The following is a 19205-nucleotide window of genomic DNA, read 5'->3' on the forward strand; positions in this document are numbered from 1 at the left end:
ACTCGGCCCTTAGAGCACAAATCCACCCCACTGTAAAGAATTTATCGGCTGGTATGAGTGTCATGACGATGAGCAATCAAGACTGGAGTTGATTACTGCATTGGTGCAAGGGGAACATGGCGGCACACTGTATAAGACTCAGAAAGTCTGATAGTGACATGAATATATACCAGCAAGGCTGCAATATAAACGTCTAAAAACAAGCATAATGATGACTTCATTACGATAAGTAGTTGACTGACCGATCTACGGAACTATTCGGAATGAATATTCTGATATTGACGAACTTCATCTAAATGGATAAAATCTACAATTAATTTTAGAGTTCAGTTATTTTGGTTTCGCAATCTATCACGTAATCAAGTCATTAAAGTGACGGGTCTGGCAGATAGTGGCCGCGGTACCCTATCATCACGCAGCTAGACGAGGCCTAGATTGTTTAAACATCATTGATTCTCAGAAAACGGACTAGCAACATGGGAACTCTCGTTTTACTACAACAGGACGGATTAATCTAGTTCATCTTTGCTACCACACTCCCCACTTTCCAAGCAGAGCCAGTAGTCATATTGGTGGTTCGATTGGTCGAGAGCCCTACTCTCCACGTAGCCAATGCCACAAACTCGCCGTGCATGCTGTGATATGCGCCCACCCGATGAGTTCGCTGAACCCCAACTTGCTCATCTAAGAACAGATCTCCTTCAGCCTGTTTCACAAACGGCTGGATTATGTAAACCGTCCGATTAGGAGTCAGAGCTGGGTTCTGCATGTCGGCAAGGATCGCCTCCCACTCGAAAGTGCTGAGTTCTTTACCGAGGACAATTCCGTTTCCATGACCTCCCCGACAAGGTTTCAGAATGAACTCATCCTTGGATACCTTGCCTTGATGATACGAGTCAATGAGCTGCTCAAGTTCTTTTGACCGTGGGATGATCGTAAAGACAACTCCGTTCCGGACCAGGTCCGCTTGTCTCTGGGTCAAGACATGATATTTGTTAACTAGATCGTCCAACTCCTGATGCAGGATCCCTAACATCCGCTTGTCGTGGGTCAAGAGGATGGACCTGATATCATTGCTGCTGTTAAACGCCAACTGCCGCTGCATCTCAGGAGATAGGGAGGCGACCTCGTCATAAAAAATCCGAAGAGCTATCTGGTGAACATCCTCCATGTTTCTATCTTTATTGTCGGTAGACAAGGCTGACTCTCTCACACACTGGAGCTTAAATCCAGTCGGCGAAGACTCGTCAGCCACAAGATGTAGATCGTCGACTGTCAGTATCCGCGGCTTCAGATCCGCCAGATCTTTGACCATGTTCTCGACTAGCGCGGTGTTCTCTCGATTGTGGACAACTCGAAGCGGCCATTCTGGATTAAAAAGCGCTTTTAGACGGGCCATCATGTGGTCCGGGTCCCCTGCCACGTCAAAACCAAGGGGTTTGACTTCCATACTGTCTAGGGCCATATACCACCCCGCGTTCAACTCCAGGTTGTTGGACGGGAACCGAGAATTGATTTCACAAACTTTAAATCCATCTGGTCCCTTGGCCGGAAGTAAGAAGTCCGGTCGCCAATTACCTTGATGGCCATTATACGCGGGGAATAGTTTATCTTCGGTAAGTTTGTGTATCCACTATTCCACGATTATTATTAATACCGAGACTAACCTAATACACGAAAGCAAAGCACGATCATACTCGTAGAATGTCCTCTTCATGCCTTTTCAGCGGCATCCGCGACGGCAAGTCCGCCTCCTCATCGACAACCCATCTCTGCACGATATTCGTCAAGGCGGCCGAAAGTGCGACATGGAACTCCTTCAATGATGCTAAGAAGCTATTGGGAACCAGTATCGGATGCGCGCACATAGACCTCTGAAAGGGCGGAAGTATGTTTTCCCCTCCAAGATAGCGGATGTAGGCTGAGAGAAAGGCATCCTCGCTGCGCTTCCTGTCTTCGTAGGATGCACTGGTTGCTAGCGATGGAATCCGGCTTTTCTCGACGCCTCCAGACAGATCTGGGGCATGCGGAGGGGCGGATCATTACTTCCCATGGTGGACATTGGTTGATGAACGGGCATGCAGAGGGAATAAAATTGCCTTTGACTTGGAGGGCGATTTATAGGCCGTTCTCCTGTTATATTTTGCTCTGGCAGTTGCCCTTACTCACTGACTGTCCATTTGTAGTGTCTCAGACGCATCCGGCGATTGTCATGTTGGTTGGGTCAATGGAAGGAATGACACCCGGACTGGCTCTGGAATTTCCGTTTTCGAAGGAGTCCCGCATTCCAGTAACCATAATATACGGAACCCGATATACTAGGATCGGTAAGTAGCCACGCCCAGACAATGGGACTAGAACCTTAGGTAAACAACAGACGGATGTCGGCGGATGAAACGCTACGACGGTACCGGGTGTCTATAAGCAGTTGACACCCTATGTCGCCGGATTCGGCGAGATTGGAAGATGTTTCCGTGAGCCAACATCTCCCCTATCTTTATGTCATGGACCCAGAACGCTTTACTTATACAGGGAGTGACTTTGGCCCGCTAATGTGATTGTGTTTCTTCTCCATATTGCTGCGCGCCGAGCCCACCATAGTCTCCCACAAACCTGCAAAATGGGCAGCCTTGTTAAGTCGCTTAACCACCAGCAAGTCTGCTGGTCAATCACAGATGCAACGGGCCAACCAGTTTCAGCGATCGATGCCAAAAAGGAAGATCGAAGCCGTGAGGCAGAAGCTGAAGGAAAACTAATCTACCATCCTGGGCTTAACCCAAAGGACGAGACTTGTTCACCTCACCCAATCCTGACCGACAAAACGTTTATCCTGCGTATGGCATTCTTCAACGACGCTCTTGTGAAGGCTGTTGTCAATATTGTAGATCGATGGTGGATGGACACTGATGCCGACTTTCCGGCTAGAATGCCTTTGGAAGCGCCCGTGGAGGCAGCGTTACAAGTGGGTGATGTTGCTCCATGTCTCTAACTAGACGGCTGATCATGCTAACCCATAACTAGTGGATAGACGAGCAAAGACGCAACCAAACCTTTCCAGAATTGAAGGACCATCTTGGAAATTGGAGACCTGATTTCCTCGTTATCGGGAATGACAGCACCATGGGCCCTGGGTTTCAGGTCTGCGAAATCAACAGCCGCACGCCTGATAACATATTCCTTCGCAGCGCACACAGACACCGCAGAATGCGCCAAATGATCGGACCTAGCTCTGTTCTGCAGCCTGCAGGAGACCCCGACAATTGGGAAGAGAGCCTACTTCGTCTATTCCACACGCACCTGCCGGTCCATATCCTTCGAGGAAGAGACAAACTCGGGCGACAGGAACTCGTGCGAATGATGGAACTGAGGACCGGGATCTGCCCGCGAATTGTCCATGTAGATGATTTAGAGTTGAAGCCTGATGAGTCTTCTGGGACGGGTTATTCGCTCTATTACCAAGGCGAGGGCGTATCCGAAAAGATACATCAGGTGGTCTCGACGCTTTTCCCAGACGAGTTCAGCCTGCTGCCGCAAGATATGCTTCGACAGCTAGCGATGGTGGCAGTGAACGATTTGCGGATTTCATTACTAGTGAATGATGAGCGTTTCCTAGGCATTATATTACAAGAGCTCGACACTTTAGTCACCAAGCATGGCATCCTAACCCCGGACCAAGCTAACGCCCTCCAACAAGGCATAGTACCTACACTGCTCCCTGGGTCCCCAGAACTCAAGCAATGGATGGAAAGAAACAACCAAGACGAAGCGAGCAAAGACAACTATATTGTAAAAGCGGCGCGCCAAAGCCGCGGAAGTGGCCATTTACTCGGCGCGGATCTCTCCCCACAAGAATGGGCAAGTATCATGCGTGAGATGCAAGATCCGCGTATCCGCCCAGGCGTTACATCCTACGTTCTCCAGCCATTTGTACGACAGGTAAGTTTCGATCTAATTAGTGGGGAAAACGAAGAGCGCCATGGAAGCCTCATGGTAGGTTGTTATTATACCATAAATGGTCGATATCTTGGCCTTGGTCCGTGGCGTTCAAGTACGGGGAAAATCTGCAATGTTTATAGTGGCGTGGGGTGTATGGTTTTGTATCCGGTTACTCAGGTCAATCTGAATAATTAAAAGACTTGAAGAAGACGTGAGTAGACCGTTTGCTATCACTAGCCATTTTGCTTCCTGTTGTGGAACTCAGGGGAAATGGGGCGTAGGGAGCTATTCTATCAGCTACAGGCCAACTAGCCTAATTAGGAAGTAGATGTCATTCAGTGGAAACACCAGGAATCGCAGTATCTCAACCAACTGAGCCTACTAAGCGGTTCCCTATATTCTCATTGAGGTTGTTGTGGAACTACAGTAGGTCAGAGGAATTGGCATTGAATAGAGTGAACTAAGCCATTGAATTGGATGAGCGAACTTAGTTAGTATACAGGAATTTCGTCTGTGGGAAGACATATATAAGCGAGGACTTCGCCGATCATTCGGGTAATCCTTCGGGCCGATCCCATATTCATAACACTCCCCTTCATTCTATTGCGAAATATTGCAAGAATAATCCTTGATGCGCTACCTGCGTAGAAAAGTATAAAACCTATTACTATAAATATTCCACATGCGAAGTAAAAGGCCAGGAATATCCCCACACACAGGTTAAATGCTCTAATTGCAGTCAAGCCTATAAAGTAAATAGCAAAAACTGCAAGGAATAGGAAAAAGTCAAACCAAAACCAAGGCCTAGGCCTATAGAAAGACCAATCCCTAATAGTAGCATGGAATTAGATTACTAATAAATTAGGAAAACACTGATTTAGGAATCTGTTTCCTGTAAAATAATACTGGACGCAATTAGAATACTATGTTATCTTACTTAGAAATCAGGCTTGGCAAGGATTAATCATTACGGCTCGGATGGATAATCCTTATCCATCGTAATTTACGATGGATTATCCGATAATTTTGGATAAATTACAATAAATGCTTGGCACTACTATGTACTAAGAAAAAGCCTTAAAGCATATAAATAATTAAATTATGATTCCTTAAGACTTTCTTCTAAAATCCCACTCCTTTGCCAATGTTTTAAGCATTTTATTCTCTTAATATTGTTAGCTAATAGCTGTGCTTTTTCCCATAAGACTGTACAACATGCCCCTAAAAAAACTCGCTCTGGTTTATTACTTATTGCCGGAATTAACAGAATATTAACTGCTATATATAAAAGCCTTGGCCAGTGCTTTTGTTGCTTAACCTGGCACCACCAGGTCAGAGCACTTGTATAAATCTTATAAGGTGACTTAGTTATATAATCTTTAAATTTATCCTGGCTTGCTGGTTAAGCAAAGCCATCTAGGTCTTCTGCAATTTAATCAAAGTTATTAAAATCTTAAGGGTGATTACTTTTATATAATCGCATAATTATAGGACAAGGGGTATTATTGCAATACTCTTCCCAAAGCTTTTTAACTTTTTAAATTGCAGGTTTTTGCCAGCTCTTTTTCCAATTTGCCTGAATATACTTTGTACGACGAGCTGGGTAAAGAATAAGTGCTGCAGTGTAAAAATAAATTATCTAATTTACTGTAGTATTTATTAAAAGGTATCCCAGCTATTTTAAATCTAAGCACAGAATTCTTTATCTGGTGCATGCTTAATCTGTTGTATAGTATTAGTTAAGTTATATTATTATAAGGAATATAAGAGTAAACTTGCAAGGTATTTTTTTAAAGTGCTTTATAATAATATCCATTATAAAAAGCATATTATTAATTATTCTTGGTTCCTTGTGTTTTAGGGTTAATTTTAAAAACTTAGGAATTTACTTATTATAAAAGCTTTTCCCAGTCTATTAGAAATAGATACTCGCTTGGAGGGTATTAAAATATTTTTTAGTATAGGTATTAATAGCACCCTTATACTAAAAAGTAATATAAAGTATATAATACCAGCTATTCTATCTTGTACAATTATTAAGTGGAATTAGTCTCCCTGCTAGATCTTTAAACTCCTTTGTACAGCTAGCTAAGCCACGAATATATATCACAATATTATAAAGCTTTTTAAGTAGACCTATTATATAAAAGGTGGCTTGTTTTTATATATTATTAATTCTGTCTTTTCTAACTTCTTTTATCTTTTTTTTTTCGTCGTACAAGCTGAGTTGTTTAATATCAACCATATTTTAAAATAGGAATGCTTGTACAGCCAAGTTAATAATATAGCTAATACAAAAAATTCGCCGATATATAGGATCCCATAAAATTTTTTTTTTTTTTTTCCCTTAGATACTTAGCCACTGTACAGCAAAGCTTATTATTTACAGTATAATTATCACAAACAATAGCCTTAAGCTTTTTGTGTAATACCGTAGTCTTTTAAAACAGGAAAAAGAGTAATAAATTGCTCTTCTCCACTGTGATTTGCAATTGTACAAAGAGCAAGAAGGGCCTTTAATAGTTTCTCCTAACTTTGCTTAACAAAGTGGGTGCAAATACCAAGAAAAAGTAGCTAATTTAAAAAGGTCCAGATATCTAGTAAAAGATAAACACTTAATAATGCTGACTAAAGTCTCTTTTATATAATATCTTTTTATATCTGCCATGACTGTTTAATCCTCTTGGGGATAGAGTTATGTGCTGTAATAATATAACTCTTAGATTCTGGATTAAGCACTTGGTAAAATGTATGGAACTCAGGCTATTTAATAAAAAAGAATAGAAGGTTTTATACAACAATTAAGGATACTAATACCTTATTAATAATATCTTGATTTAGCACTTTTTAAAGGACCTGGGTATCAAATTATTGTGTTTCGCCCGAGGAATCTGCTTTAGAATATAATAGTTGTAATTGATTAACAGTTGATTATTATAAAGAGCTTAAAGTAGGATTAATAAGGATTTAATACTTTGTTTTAAGATAATTTTATATATTGGTAGTAACAGAGGTGCCGTACAATGATTTTGTATAATAAATATAATACTAGATTAACTGATCTTTATAAAATTAAGCCTTTTTATTATTAGCTGGACGAGTGTGGGACCATGTTATCTGCACAGTTAGTATTTTTCCTTTTTTTGGCTCAGTGTCTACTAAATCAGTAGGCAAAGGCAAGAAACTAGATAAATCTGCTTTAGAATCCATATTTTGTACAACAATATTGTGAAATAAGATAGGACAGCAGGGTAGAAGTTGAATAATTATTGCGGGCAGTGTGGGTAGAATAAGCGGTAAGTTTCTGCCAATTATCCCGGATTATTCGATGGATTATCCGTGGGACGGATAAGGATTATCCATCGAATGATCCGAGCGGGAGTTTATCCTTGCCAAGCCTGTTAGAAATAGGCCTGGAGCTTAATATCGACTTTATTATTATCTAGGAACCATGGATAGCGCCTAATAATAGCTTTACTATATCCCACCCAGCATACACCCCAATCCTCCTTAAGCAAACCAAGGTTAGACCTAGAGTAGCAATCTACCATAAAAAGCTATCTAGGTTTAATTATTACCAAAGAAACGATATTAGCACTGATAGTAATTTACTGGTAATAAATATCTTAGGTGCAGAAATTCAAGATCTGCAGCTAATAAATATATATAACAAGCAATCACTAGAGGAAGGTACCGAGTAGACAATAAAAAAAGCCCTAGCTAGGGTCACCCCCTTTATATATATAGTAATATGGGGGGACTTTAATACACACTATAGCTGGTGGAACTTAAAAATATTATTACCTACCAGGGCTAATACTTTAATTAAATGGCTTGAAGAACATCAATATAAACTACTAAATAAACCTAACCTGTAAACATGCTATAAAAAGGAATAAGAAATATCTTTATTATTAACTTAATCTTTATTACTAAAGGTCTAAATCAATATAGAGTAAATTGGGAAATTAACTAAGAACTTGCCTCGGGATCAGACCACGAAATTTTGCTTTATTCTGTTAAAGTAAAAACACAAGAAATTAAAAACCCCTGGTTAGTCTACTATATAACCTAAAAATGGCAAATTGGGCATTATTCAGCAAGAAAATCCTCGAGCTAGATACAAGCCAAGAATTTAGACAGGGGAGCTTTAATACTGATATAGAGCTAGAAACCGCAGCTTTAAATCTGTAATAAATAATTTAAATAGCTACAAATACTAGTATCCCAAGAAGAAAACTATCTGCCTAGTTAAAAGCATGGTGGTTAAAGGAACTTAAAATACTAAGGAAACAGCTTGGAAAAGCTAGAAAACTTTGGAAAAATAACCCATGTCCAGAGCTCTACGAAAATCTTCTAGAGATTAAAAATTAATATTTCCAGGAAATTAAGCAAGCTAAATCCGCATGCTGGAACAAATTTCTAGAAGAAACTTGGAACAGGGAGATTTTTAAAGCTTTTAGCTATACTAAAAAGAGATCTGTTCAAAAACTGCCTATCTTGACCTATTCTATAGAGAATCAAGAGAAGCAAGCAATCTCCTTTCAAGATAAATGTCATGCATTTCTTTTCCACCCTGTTTTAAAACCCCGGAGGCTGAGCCCATTGAGTGGCCAACCAACCAGGCAGAGTCAACCAACCAGGCAGAGTCAACCAACCAGGCAGAGTCAACCAACTGGCCAGAAACCAGGGAAAACGAGGTGTACACTGCTATCTTTAGTAGCTCTACTAAAAAGGCTCCTGGACCTGATGACATCTCATTTTTAATTATTCAAAAGGCTTACCAAAATATTGCTCCAAGATTTCACGAGCTTTATAAAGCCTTAATTAAAAATGGCTATCATCCCAGGTGTTGGAAAACTGCCAAAGGGGTTATCCTTAAAAAATTGGCGTCTGCCAAAAGGGATTACTTCAAGCCCAAGGCCTACAGAGTTATTTCCCTGCTTAACTGCCTAGGCAAGGTAGTAGAGAAGATTATTGTAACTAGGCTATCTTATCTAGCTAAACTCCCGCAATCAATCCTCTACCATGACTAAATAAGGGGAAAAAAAAAAAATCAGTAATTAATATAGCACTATCCTTAGTCCATAACATAGAGGTGGCAAAACATGATAAAATGGTTACTACAGCTCTTTTTATAGATGTAAAAGGAGCTTTCGACTATGTATTTACTAACCAGCCACTTAGAATATGCCTAAAACTAGGTCTTCTACATAACCTAATCCGGTGGATCAAATCCTTTATGTCGGACAGGAAAGTGTTCCTAGCTTTTGACGGTGAAACCAGCAACGAGACCCCAGTGCAAGTAGGGATCCCCTAGGGATCACCTATATCACCCATCTTGTTCCTCATATATATTATAGAGCTCTTTCAGCTTGAAATGTATGAGGAACTAGATAGTAATACAAGGAAAGCCTTTGGAAATACCCGAAAGCCTAGCTATATAGATGATATATGCCTTACTATTAGCTCCAATAGCCTAGAGAATAACTGCAGGCAAATAGAGCTGGTAGCCAAAGACCATATCCAGTTTAACCAGGATAAAATAGAGCTTATTCACTTTAGCTCTAAACAACCAGACCAAGAAAACCAAGACACCCAGGTTAAACTAGATAATAATATCATAGTTAAACCAAGCCCTATAGTAAAATGGCTAGGAATCTATATAGATTCTAAACTCCTTTTTAAAGAACACGTGCAAATACGAGTTGCAGCTGCAACTAGGGTATTTCACCAAATAGCGAGGCTCTCAAATACAGAAAAGGGGCTAAGCTTCCAAGCTATAAGACAACTTTATATAGCATGCATTTCGCCTATTGCAGACTATGGAGTCCCTTTATGGTGGAAAGGCCAACAGTACCTAGTAGACCACTACCAGAAACTGCAAAATACAGCCTTAAGGAAAATTCTAGGGAATTTTAAAACATCGCCTGTACAGGCCATGGAAATAGAAGCATCCCTGCCCCTACCATTAGTTAGATTTAATAAAATCTGCAGAAACTATATACTTAGGACTGCTTATTTTATAAAATCCCATGTAATCCAAAGCAGACTTCTAACTATATTTATACTAAACCGGGGGAATTTGCTATTAACCAATCAAGGTTTTTAGACTGGAATAAAAAACCTAGATGGCTAGATCTAGAAGACCCTAAATACTATCCTAGAGAGAGACAAAAAAAACACCCTAGCCAGTTAATTCGACTGCTAGCACTTTTCTCTTTTAAAATATAGAAAGGCACCTTCCAGACACTAGATCACACCCTACCCCCCTGGTCCCAGCTATTAAACCAAATAATAGATATATCTATATCTAGCAAACCAAAAGAGCAAGCAGCCCAGGAACACAAGGCACTAATATCTTAATGGCTTGCTGGTAGAGACAACCACAAGATTATCTTTTATTTAGATAGATCCCAGCTGCAAAGTGGTTAAAATAGAGCAGGAATCTTCCTCCAAGAAAATAATCCTTAAAATCAAAAGGCTTGGGCATGGAATCTAGGTCACGAATATAAAGTCTACGACGTAGAGTTATTTGCTATTTAAATAGTATTAAAACAAGCATTTAAGACTATTTAAATTCCAACCTTAGATGTCTACATCTTTTTAGATAGCCAAGCAGCCTTAAAAAGGCTTCAATCAGCGGATATTAACTACAAGCCACACCAAAGAATCTCTAAATGGCAACTAGAATTAAGAATAAGAATATTAATATTTATATTCACTGGGTTCCAGGCCATAAGGAATTTTTGGAAATACTAAAGCTGACGAAGCAGCTAAGTATGGGGCAGAATAGGCAAGTAAATACCACAAGTGCCCCATCTTAGTTAGCCATCTTAAACAAGAGCTCAAAGCGAAATGCCTTGAAGATTGGGATAAAGCATAGGAAAATACCAAGAAAAGTGATTAATACAGGGGCTTTAATTCCATAGCTTTATGGAAGCCAAGCCCCCTAAGGCTTCCCAAGCAGACCTGGTCAACCATTATCTAATTAAAGCTAGGGCACGGCTACTTTAGATTATATTTAGTTAGAACACCTAACTATAATAGTGATATATGCATGTTATGCTATAGTAATAAACCTTTAACTCCACACCACCTACTCCTCCAGTGCCCGGCAACCAGGGACATCAGAAAAGGGTCTATAGAGACCCTAGACAAAAAGACCGAAATTTGCCTTATCTTTTCACGAAGAAAGCAGGGCAAGAACAACTAATCAAATTCTAAAGGAAACCGGGATCGCCACTAGAAAGTGGCTCTTGGATCCCTAGGAAAAAAAAAAAGAAAAAGCAAAAAAAAAAAAAATAAAAACAGTGGAAATTAGCATGTTTCAACTCCTTCTTTAAGGTCCCCCACCCCTAGAATGTCATATTGCTTAGTTATGTTTGATTTTACCCACTATGTACGTATCTGTTTGTTAGTTTAAATCCTACCACCCAGGGGTGGTAGGTAGAGCATGCATAGTCTCTGGCTGAAAAATGCTCTATAATATGGAAGAATAATAATAATAATAATAATAATAATAATAATGATAGAAGCCCTGATTAATAACTACGAAAGCCAGAATCTGGATATACTCCTAATTCAGAAGCTACCAATAACTGCATATTACACCCATGTTAACCACAGCGTATGGCAACTCTATCGACTAATATATACTAATATATTAACTCGATCCTGTAGTCTTTTTTATATAAATAGAAGGGTCTCCATATTATTACATCGCCAAATCCACTGCAACCACCCGGATGTCGTGGCTATTAAGTTTTGGACCCTAAAAACCTAATATCTTATTCTTTTAATATATATCCAACTAATAGAACTTTACCAAACGGTCGAAGCCAACAGCGCCCAAAAAATTCTAGATAAAATCCAAGTGACCATCCAGTAATACTTTAATAAAAATAATCGAACCACTAAACTTATCTTAGTAGGTGACTTTAACTATTACCACCTGGCATAGAGCCACCACCCGGTACACCACTGCTTCGCGGAATATGCGGAGGAACTAATTAATTTTTTTAAACCCACGAACTATAATAGTGCCTGCCTCGAGGCCTGCCTATATTTTAGTCCCTTAACAGCCCTGGGAAGACATTGGTCCTAGACCTTATACTTACTAATAACACAGCAAGGCTAATTAAATACCAACTCTACTATAAGGACTACAGATTAGACCACCGTGGAACATACTTGGAATGAAGCCTACTGCCTAAACAAGCTGTAAAACCCAGGCCTAAAAAAAGTATATAACTAAGCTAACTAGACAAAGGTAGGCCAGAGCATACTCTCCCTGGTTAATCTTAACCCACAACCACAGATTTTATCACCCCGGGACCTAGACCAGGTGGTAAACAACCTAATTTAATTAATAACCACTGTCCTTGACTAACAGGTCCTAATACTACGACTATCACCATACTCCAAACGCTGGTTCACAGCAGAGCTTAAAACCCAACAGGTTAAGGTGAACCAGGTTCGCTGAAAATAGTAAAATAGCTGCGCCATACTAGGGCCTAGCTATTTAATAACCAAGATCCTCTTCCAGAACATGCAATAGAAAAGGCGAGAGTAGACAAGAACTATTAAAAAAGTAAAAGCAACTTATTAAAAAGAGTTCCTTGACAAGGCAGGTAAAGTGTGATGGTTTGGTTGTCTCTGCGCTAGTAGAGATAAAACCACTTGACCATATAAAAGGTACAAGACGACTGATCTTCGATCAGTCGCATCTAGCGCCCTATATAGTATGTTACAGGTTCAGCCTGTGACATAAAGACTACCTATAAAAGGTAGTAACCTACATGCGCCCGCGAGACGCCTACTTAAGTATCCCAATACTCAAGGTGGACACCGAAGAAGTAACAGATAATTAAGAAAAGGCTAAAGTATTCCTGGAAACCTTTTTTTCCTAAAAATACGAGGAAGAAGAACTAGCGGCTCCTGTAAAAGAGCTGCCATGGGAACTAATCACCGAGCTAGAAGTGTACCAATCTTTTAAGGTTGCCAAAGGCACCACGGCCCCTGGTAAAGATAGAATCCCGACACTAGTATAGAAGCACCTATGGACGTACCTGAATAAGATAATTACCAAGATCTTTACTAAATTAGTGGAACTGGGCTACTACCCTAGCTAATAGAAATAGGCGCGTATTATAGTGCTACGCAAATTAGGTAAACCAGACTACTTAGTACCTGGAGCCTACCGGCCTATCTCACTGTTAAATACCCTGGGGAAGATACTAGAGGCTGTTATGGCCCGAAGACTTTCCTACTAGGCAGAGAAGCATGGACTACTTCTAGATACATAGTTTAAAGGCAGACCAGGATGCAACACTAAACAAGCCTTGCTAGTACTTGCTAATGCTATTAATCGAGCATAGCTGTAATTAAAAGTGGTCACGCTTGTTGCATTTAATTTAAAAGGCGCATTTAATGGAGTAAACAAAACCAGCCTTAATGCCCGGCTGCGAGCCAAAGGTATCCAAAGTTTTATAGATAGCCGGAAAGCCAGTATTATATTTAATAACTTTAAGATAGTAATCCTACTATTAGAGAACACAGGTATAGCACAAGGATCTCTGCTGTTACCTATTCTCTTCGGTTTCTTTAACTTAGACTTGGTAGATTAACTGGTTGATTATAATGGCAGAGTATCTGCCTTTATTAATAACTATTTCCGCTGGCGAACCGGCCCATCGGCAGAGGCGAACCTAAAGAAAATCCAGGATAAAAATATCCCCTGGATTAAAGCATAGGCCCGACGAACGGGCTCCTTCTTTACTATAGAAAAGACGGAGCTAATTCACCTAACCTGGAACAAGAGAGAACATGGTGTAGGACAGATTATTATAAATAGTAAGGTTATTAAACCTGTTGACACAGCAAAATTCCTGGGAGTTATCTTTGACAAAAGATACGATGGAAAGACTATATATAATAGGCAGTTAAATAAGTAACGAAGGTTAACATAGTATTAGGAGGACTAAAACATCTCTAGCCAGAATAAATGCGATAACCCTACCAAGCATGTATAACACTAGCAGTAGACTATATACCTACAGTCTGGTATAAACCACTCAGGGACAAAATACACCTGCGGCTCCTAGGCACAGTCCAAAAACTGCCCTTATCCAGGTGCTCTCCGCCTTTAGGACAACCTTAATAGCAGTACTAGAAGTAGAATTCTATACACTTCCTACCTACTTGCGATTAAAGCAGCGCGCATAGATTATAGTTGCCTGCCTTAGTATACTACCAGAAAACCATCCAATTCATGGTGTAATAGCATGGGCTAGGATATAAAGCAGATATAGGAATCCTGACCCCTGGTTCCCCTAGCAGAAACCATGCAGATAATAGACCTAGACTAACTACAAGCCCTGGAAACTATTAACCCGAGACCGCTAGCACCATGGCGAACCCCGGCCTTTACCAAAATCAATATCGAGCACGACCGAGAGAAAGCCAAGGCCAAGGCCTTAGCTAGGCTAATAACAAATAGTATTACTGTTTTCTCGGATGCTTTAGGGCAATATAACCAACTGGGAGCGGCGGCAGTAGCCCTAGACCAGAGTCTTTAGATTATAGGATCGCGACAGATTTGCATCGGCTTAATAAAGTACTGGTTAGTATATAGCGCCGAGCTTATAGTAATATATTATATAATTAGCTTAGTTTTTAACTAGCTTAAAAAACCAACACACCCTAAGCTCCAATCGGGAACTGGTAATAATCCTTAGTAATAGTATGTCTGTATTACAGGTGATAGTAAATATATTGTCACGGGCTACGCCTGTATTGTTAGGGACCTACCATATATTCGGTATGGTCACGTGGCCTCACTTAGTCACCCATCTAGATAGTCAGCTCGCCTGAGCCCCTTGAATTCAGAGAATCGTGCCTCGCGAACAGGTTATGAGACCCTCTATATCTTCCTTTTAGAGCTGATATTACGTGGTTTTAAACCACCTGTTTTGTCTATTCAATTGCCTCTCGAGGAATTGATAATACTTTCAATTAAAATAGGCCCGAAGAAGGGAAAAGCGCCTGCTAGGGATAAATCTCCATACTGTACACCTGGCCTATCATCTCCTGCGATAACACGACCACTACCACGAGATACTGTGTCGGAGGAGGAAAAGGATAATCGCATGGAATACGTGTTAAGGGATTAATTTAGGGATCTCCAAGCGCAGCTGCAGAATCAACAAACGCAATTGCAGAGTCAAATGCAAACTTAAATGCAGCAAATAATAGAGCTAATTCAACGCAGTTAATCGCCCCTTTTAAGTACGCCTACTCTAAATCCAAAACCCACATCAACAGCTCTACCACCACCAAGCGAGGATGACGCCGGCCGCGCGAGTATAATACAAGCAGTCAGCACCATGCGGAAGGATGTTGGTCGAAAGCTTTAATATAAACCAAGATCTCTAAAGATTTCCAATTTCGCCGATTGGAAAGAGGATCTACTTAAAGACGCCCGTATTATAAACGCGGAGTCAATTTTGATCAACAAGGAGCTTAATCCACCAGACAGTGACGAGCTCAATTCAGCAATTTAGCAGATAAAGAATGAAGCTTTGGCTATCCGAATCTACCAGTTAATGTCGCGAGAAGTGCAGGATCGCCTAGGTAAAATAGATATCTCGAAGGCAGCTGCATTATATATACAAATCTACGAGGTAATAGGTCAAACGAAGGCCCAGGAGCGCTATAACCTAGTGCGAGAAATCATTAATATCGAATTATATAATAGCGATTATTTGGCGTACAAGAGCAAGCTTTTAACACTCCAGGCACGCGCGAAACGCCTCCATGTGACTGTGGATAACATATTTTATAATATCCACTATATTCGCCTACGCAATTGGCAATTGAATTTTATAACAAATAAGCTTGATCTATTCCTTGCCTTAGGGGCAGGAAATCAACCGATTAAGAATACCGATCTAGTTAAGATTGGACAATAGTTAAAATTGCAACAATCTAATACACACTGTTTAAAGACTTCTGGATCAAACCAACAATCTAATAGCATTAAAAAGAAGCCGGATAACAAGTCATCGGACTCTACCTTTTTAAAGATGCGAAATTATCTTGCAGTTATTATAAATAATATTTTACAAGGATATGCTGGTATCAGAATCCCGAGGTAATTTCTTTTAATTGAGCAACACCAGCATTTCTCAAGCGAATTAACAAGTATAGGGCTATAAAAGGTGATCCTGCATATGCACCACCACCGAAGCCCTTGGTATCTATAAATTATATTGCGGAATCAAGCATGCAACCACCAGAATGGTATATAGATACATGCGCTTTGTACCACATGACCCCCAATAAGACGTCTTTTCAATGTACGAAATTCTACCGACTGGTATGCCTAATATTGGCGGATCCTTAGGTGGACAAAAGCCTCCCCTGCTGAGGGAACGGCCCGAATAACATTTAATAATATTACCCTTGATATACCAGAGGTGCGCCACGTACCTGGTTTATTAGCAAATTTATTAAGTTACGCGCAGCTCCTAAAAGCAGGTTTTAAACTATTAATCCCAGAGGACGTGTATACTAATATTGTTTTTACTAATAAAAATAGCTTGACTATTACTGCAGTCCCTTCGACGACAAACTGTTATAAGATTAACAGTGTGATATATAAGATATCTCGACCAGAGGAATTAGCTCTTGCAGCTATAGCCTCTAAAGCACCCAATCCTTAGGTGGCTACCATATCCAATGGCATCGACATTAGCGCACCTGAATTACCCCGACATTTTGCGATTATCTTGTACGCCTGGTAGTTAGATTAAGGTTTCTAATCCCCAATCTCGGCCCTTTTGCAATATCTGCCACGCGGCAAATCAGAAACGCAGCTAATCTTATACCTTAGTAAAATATACCACGAGACCTCTTCAGCGCATTTTTATTAATATTACGGGTGGAGGCAATACTTTATCTAAATGCTATAAGCAGCTTAACAACCCTGCTTCTCGTACGGGTTCTTGCTATTATATGCTGATAACAGACGACGCAACGTGGTATCGGTGGATTATATTTCTTAAAGATAAAAGCTCGTCCATCAACATCTCGAACAATGGCTTAGCCATATAAAAACCAAGGCTTTTAACTGCCTGTGTTCGTGCATTGCGATAACAAATTTGTAACTAAGGAAATAACAAAATAGGCAAATAAAAATAGTGCAAAGTTAGAGTTAACTAATTCCTACTCCCTATAACAGAATAAACCAGGTAAACACGCTAACCAGATTATTATTAAGTGTACACGCGCGATTCTGCATGATTCTGGATTACTATATTAGCTCTAGCAGGACGCTATGCAACACGCAGTCTATATTACAAATAATATCCCTATATCTACTACGCTGTACACAGATTACTTAGTTCCAAGGGGGTATTTACCAATCCAGATATTTAACCATCGTAATATATTATACCGCATTCCGCATTTTTTAACAAGTATCTGCAGATTGCTCACATTCGTCCCTTTGGTTGTTGTGTTTGGTATTATAACGACCCAGGACATCAAGATTTCAACAAGATTGTTGGCCGCGGCGCTCCAGGTGTCTATATTAGCAGCGATTCTTTAACCAATTATAAGGTTTATGTCAAAGAGACAAACAAGGTTATTCGGACTGGCCATGTTTTATTCAACAAACAGGCTCAGAGGGAACAGCCTACGGAAAAACCGATTACTTCTACCATACCTCCCAATCCTGACCCTGAATATCTCGCGCAGGAAGCGCTGCATCTCATGGGGATTCTCCCGCGGAGGATAACGGACAATCTGACTGGGTTCGACCTGCTAAAGGCTTTGCTCTATTCGCAGGATTTACCCCTACTTCGCCTGCTTCTGCTGAGGCAAATCGGCCCCCGATTCCGAATACTTGGCAGGAAGCAATGAAATCACCTAATAAAGATAAATAGTTAGCAGCTTGCGAGCTTAAAGCTTCCCGTCTTAACAAAATTAAGGCATGGGACTTGATTGATAAGTAATCTATGCCTAAGGGCTTAAAGCCTATCCCTGGTCGTTGGGTTTTAGTATTAAAGACCTTAATAACGGCACTTTTAAATACAAGGCACGTTGGGTTATTCGTGGTAACTTGGTTAAGCAAGATCCTTATTTTGGGGAGACATATTCGCCAGTGGTTTATCCCCAAACGATTAATATCCTATTCGCGGTTACAGCTTATCGCAAATGGTATATCACTCAGGCGGACGCGGTGCAGGCGTTTCTTAATAGTAAAGTTAATATGCCAATATATATGCGCCAACCAACCGGCTTCTAAAAGGGTGATCCTGACACCATGGTTTGCAAGCTAAATAATACCCTGTATGGTCTCGCGCCTTCCGCACGTATATAGTACAACCGTCTCCGCAGTGATCTTGAAGCTTTGGACTTTAAAACAAGCGACTACGACCCAGGCCTATAGATTTACCAAACTCGCAAGAATCTCTGTGACTGCTTATGTAAATGATTTTGCTATTATTACAGCATTTAAAATAGACATAAAATAGCTTCTAAGCGCAATGCAATAAAAATTCACAATTAAAAAATAGCTTACCTCAAGTATTTCCTCGGCATGGAGATTACTCAATCTAATAGTTAGATTAAGCTTATACAGATATTTTATATTAATAATCTTGTTGCTTCGGCAGGGCTCGCAGATGCCCATCCAGTCTCTTTACCTGCAGATCCGGGTTTAGTTATCAATGACGACCCCGATCCCACTGTTAACAAGGAATATAATTAACTCACGGGTAGTTTTAATGGCTTGCCTTACAAACCCGTCCAGATATTACGCGTATCGCGAGCTTGCTCGCGCAGTTTAACAAGGCCCCTACTAGAAAGGTATTCGGAGCGGCCAAACACTTGATTTGATATTTAAAAGATTTTTATATGCGGGGTATCACCTTTCGCATGTTAAATAGACCCTACCACAACCACTGGTTTATACCGATTCGGACTGGGGAGGTCCTTATTATAATTATCGGTTAGTATTAGGCTATATCGTACTTTTAGCCGGTGCCCTGATATTATAGCGATCTGCCAAACAAATATCCATTGCCTTATCATCCAATGAGGCAGAATATATGGCGGCGTTGGACGCAGCTCGGGAAACTTAATGGCTTCGTCGCCTACTTAACAAAATGGAGATCTACTCTGCGCCTTTGGACCCCATTGCATTCTATATTAATAATAAAGGTTGCAAGGATCTTATTAGTTCAACAGTCACCACCAAGCGC

The 19205-nt window shown here is 40.3% G+C and overlaps 2 protein-coding genes across 2 annotated transcripts; one reads left to right on the forward strand and one right to left on the reverse strand.

Annotated features, from left to right (window-relative positions):
• Positions 1-514: 514 nt before the first annotated feature.
• Positions 515-2180, reverse strand: ATNIH1004_006636 (uncharacterized protein; the record flags this gene model as incomplete). The annotated part of the gene is made up of 3 exons (XM_033571263.1): positions 515-1633; positions 1698-1836; positions 2170-2180. The coding sequence occupies 3 exons, from the start codon at positions 2178-2180 to the stop codon at positions 515-517; spliced, it is 1269 nt and encodes a 422-aa protein (XP_033424578.1).
• Positions 2181-2620: 440 nt separating this feature from the next.
• Positions 2621-5550, forward strand: ATNIH1004_006637 (uncharacterized protein; the record flags this gene model as incomplete). The annotated part of the gene is made up of 3 exons (XM_033571264.1): positions 2621-2962; positions 3022-3936; positions 5485-5550. 3 exons carry the CDS (start codon positions 2621-2623, stop codon positions 5548-5550), a joined length of 1323 nt encoding a protein of 440 aa, XP_033424579.1.
• Between the last annotated feature and the right edge of the window lie 13655 nt (positions 5551-19205).

Source organism: Aspergillus tanneri, assembly GCF_003426965.1.
Source record: "Aspergillus tanneri strain NIH1004 chromosome Unknown AapTan_7_pilon_pilon_pilon, whole genome shotgun sequence".
NCBI classification, from domain to species: domain Eukaryota; kingdom Fungi; phylum Ascomycota; class Eurotiomycetes; order Eurotiales; family Aspergillaceae; genus Aspergillus; species Aspergillus tanneri.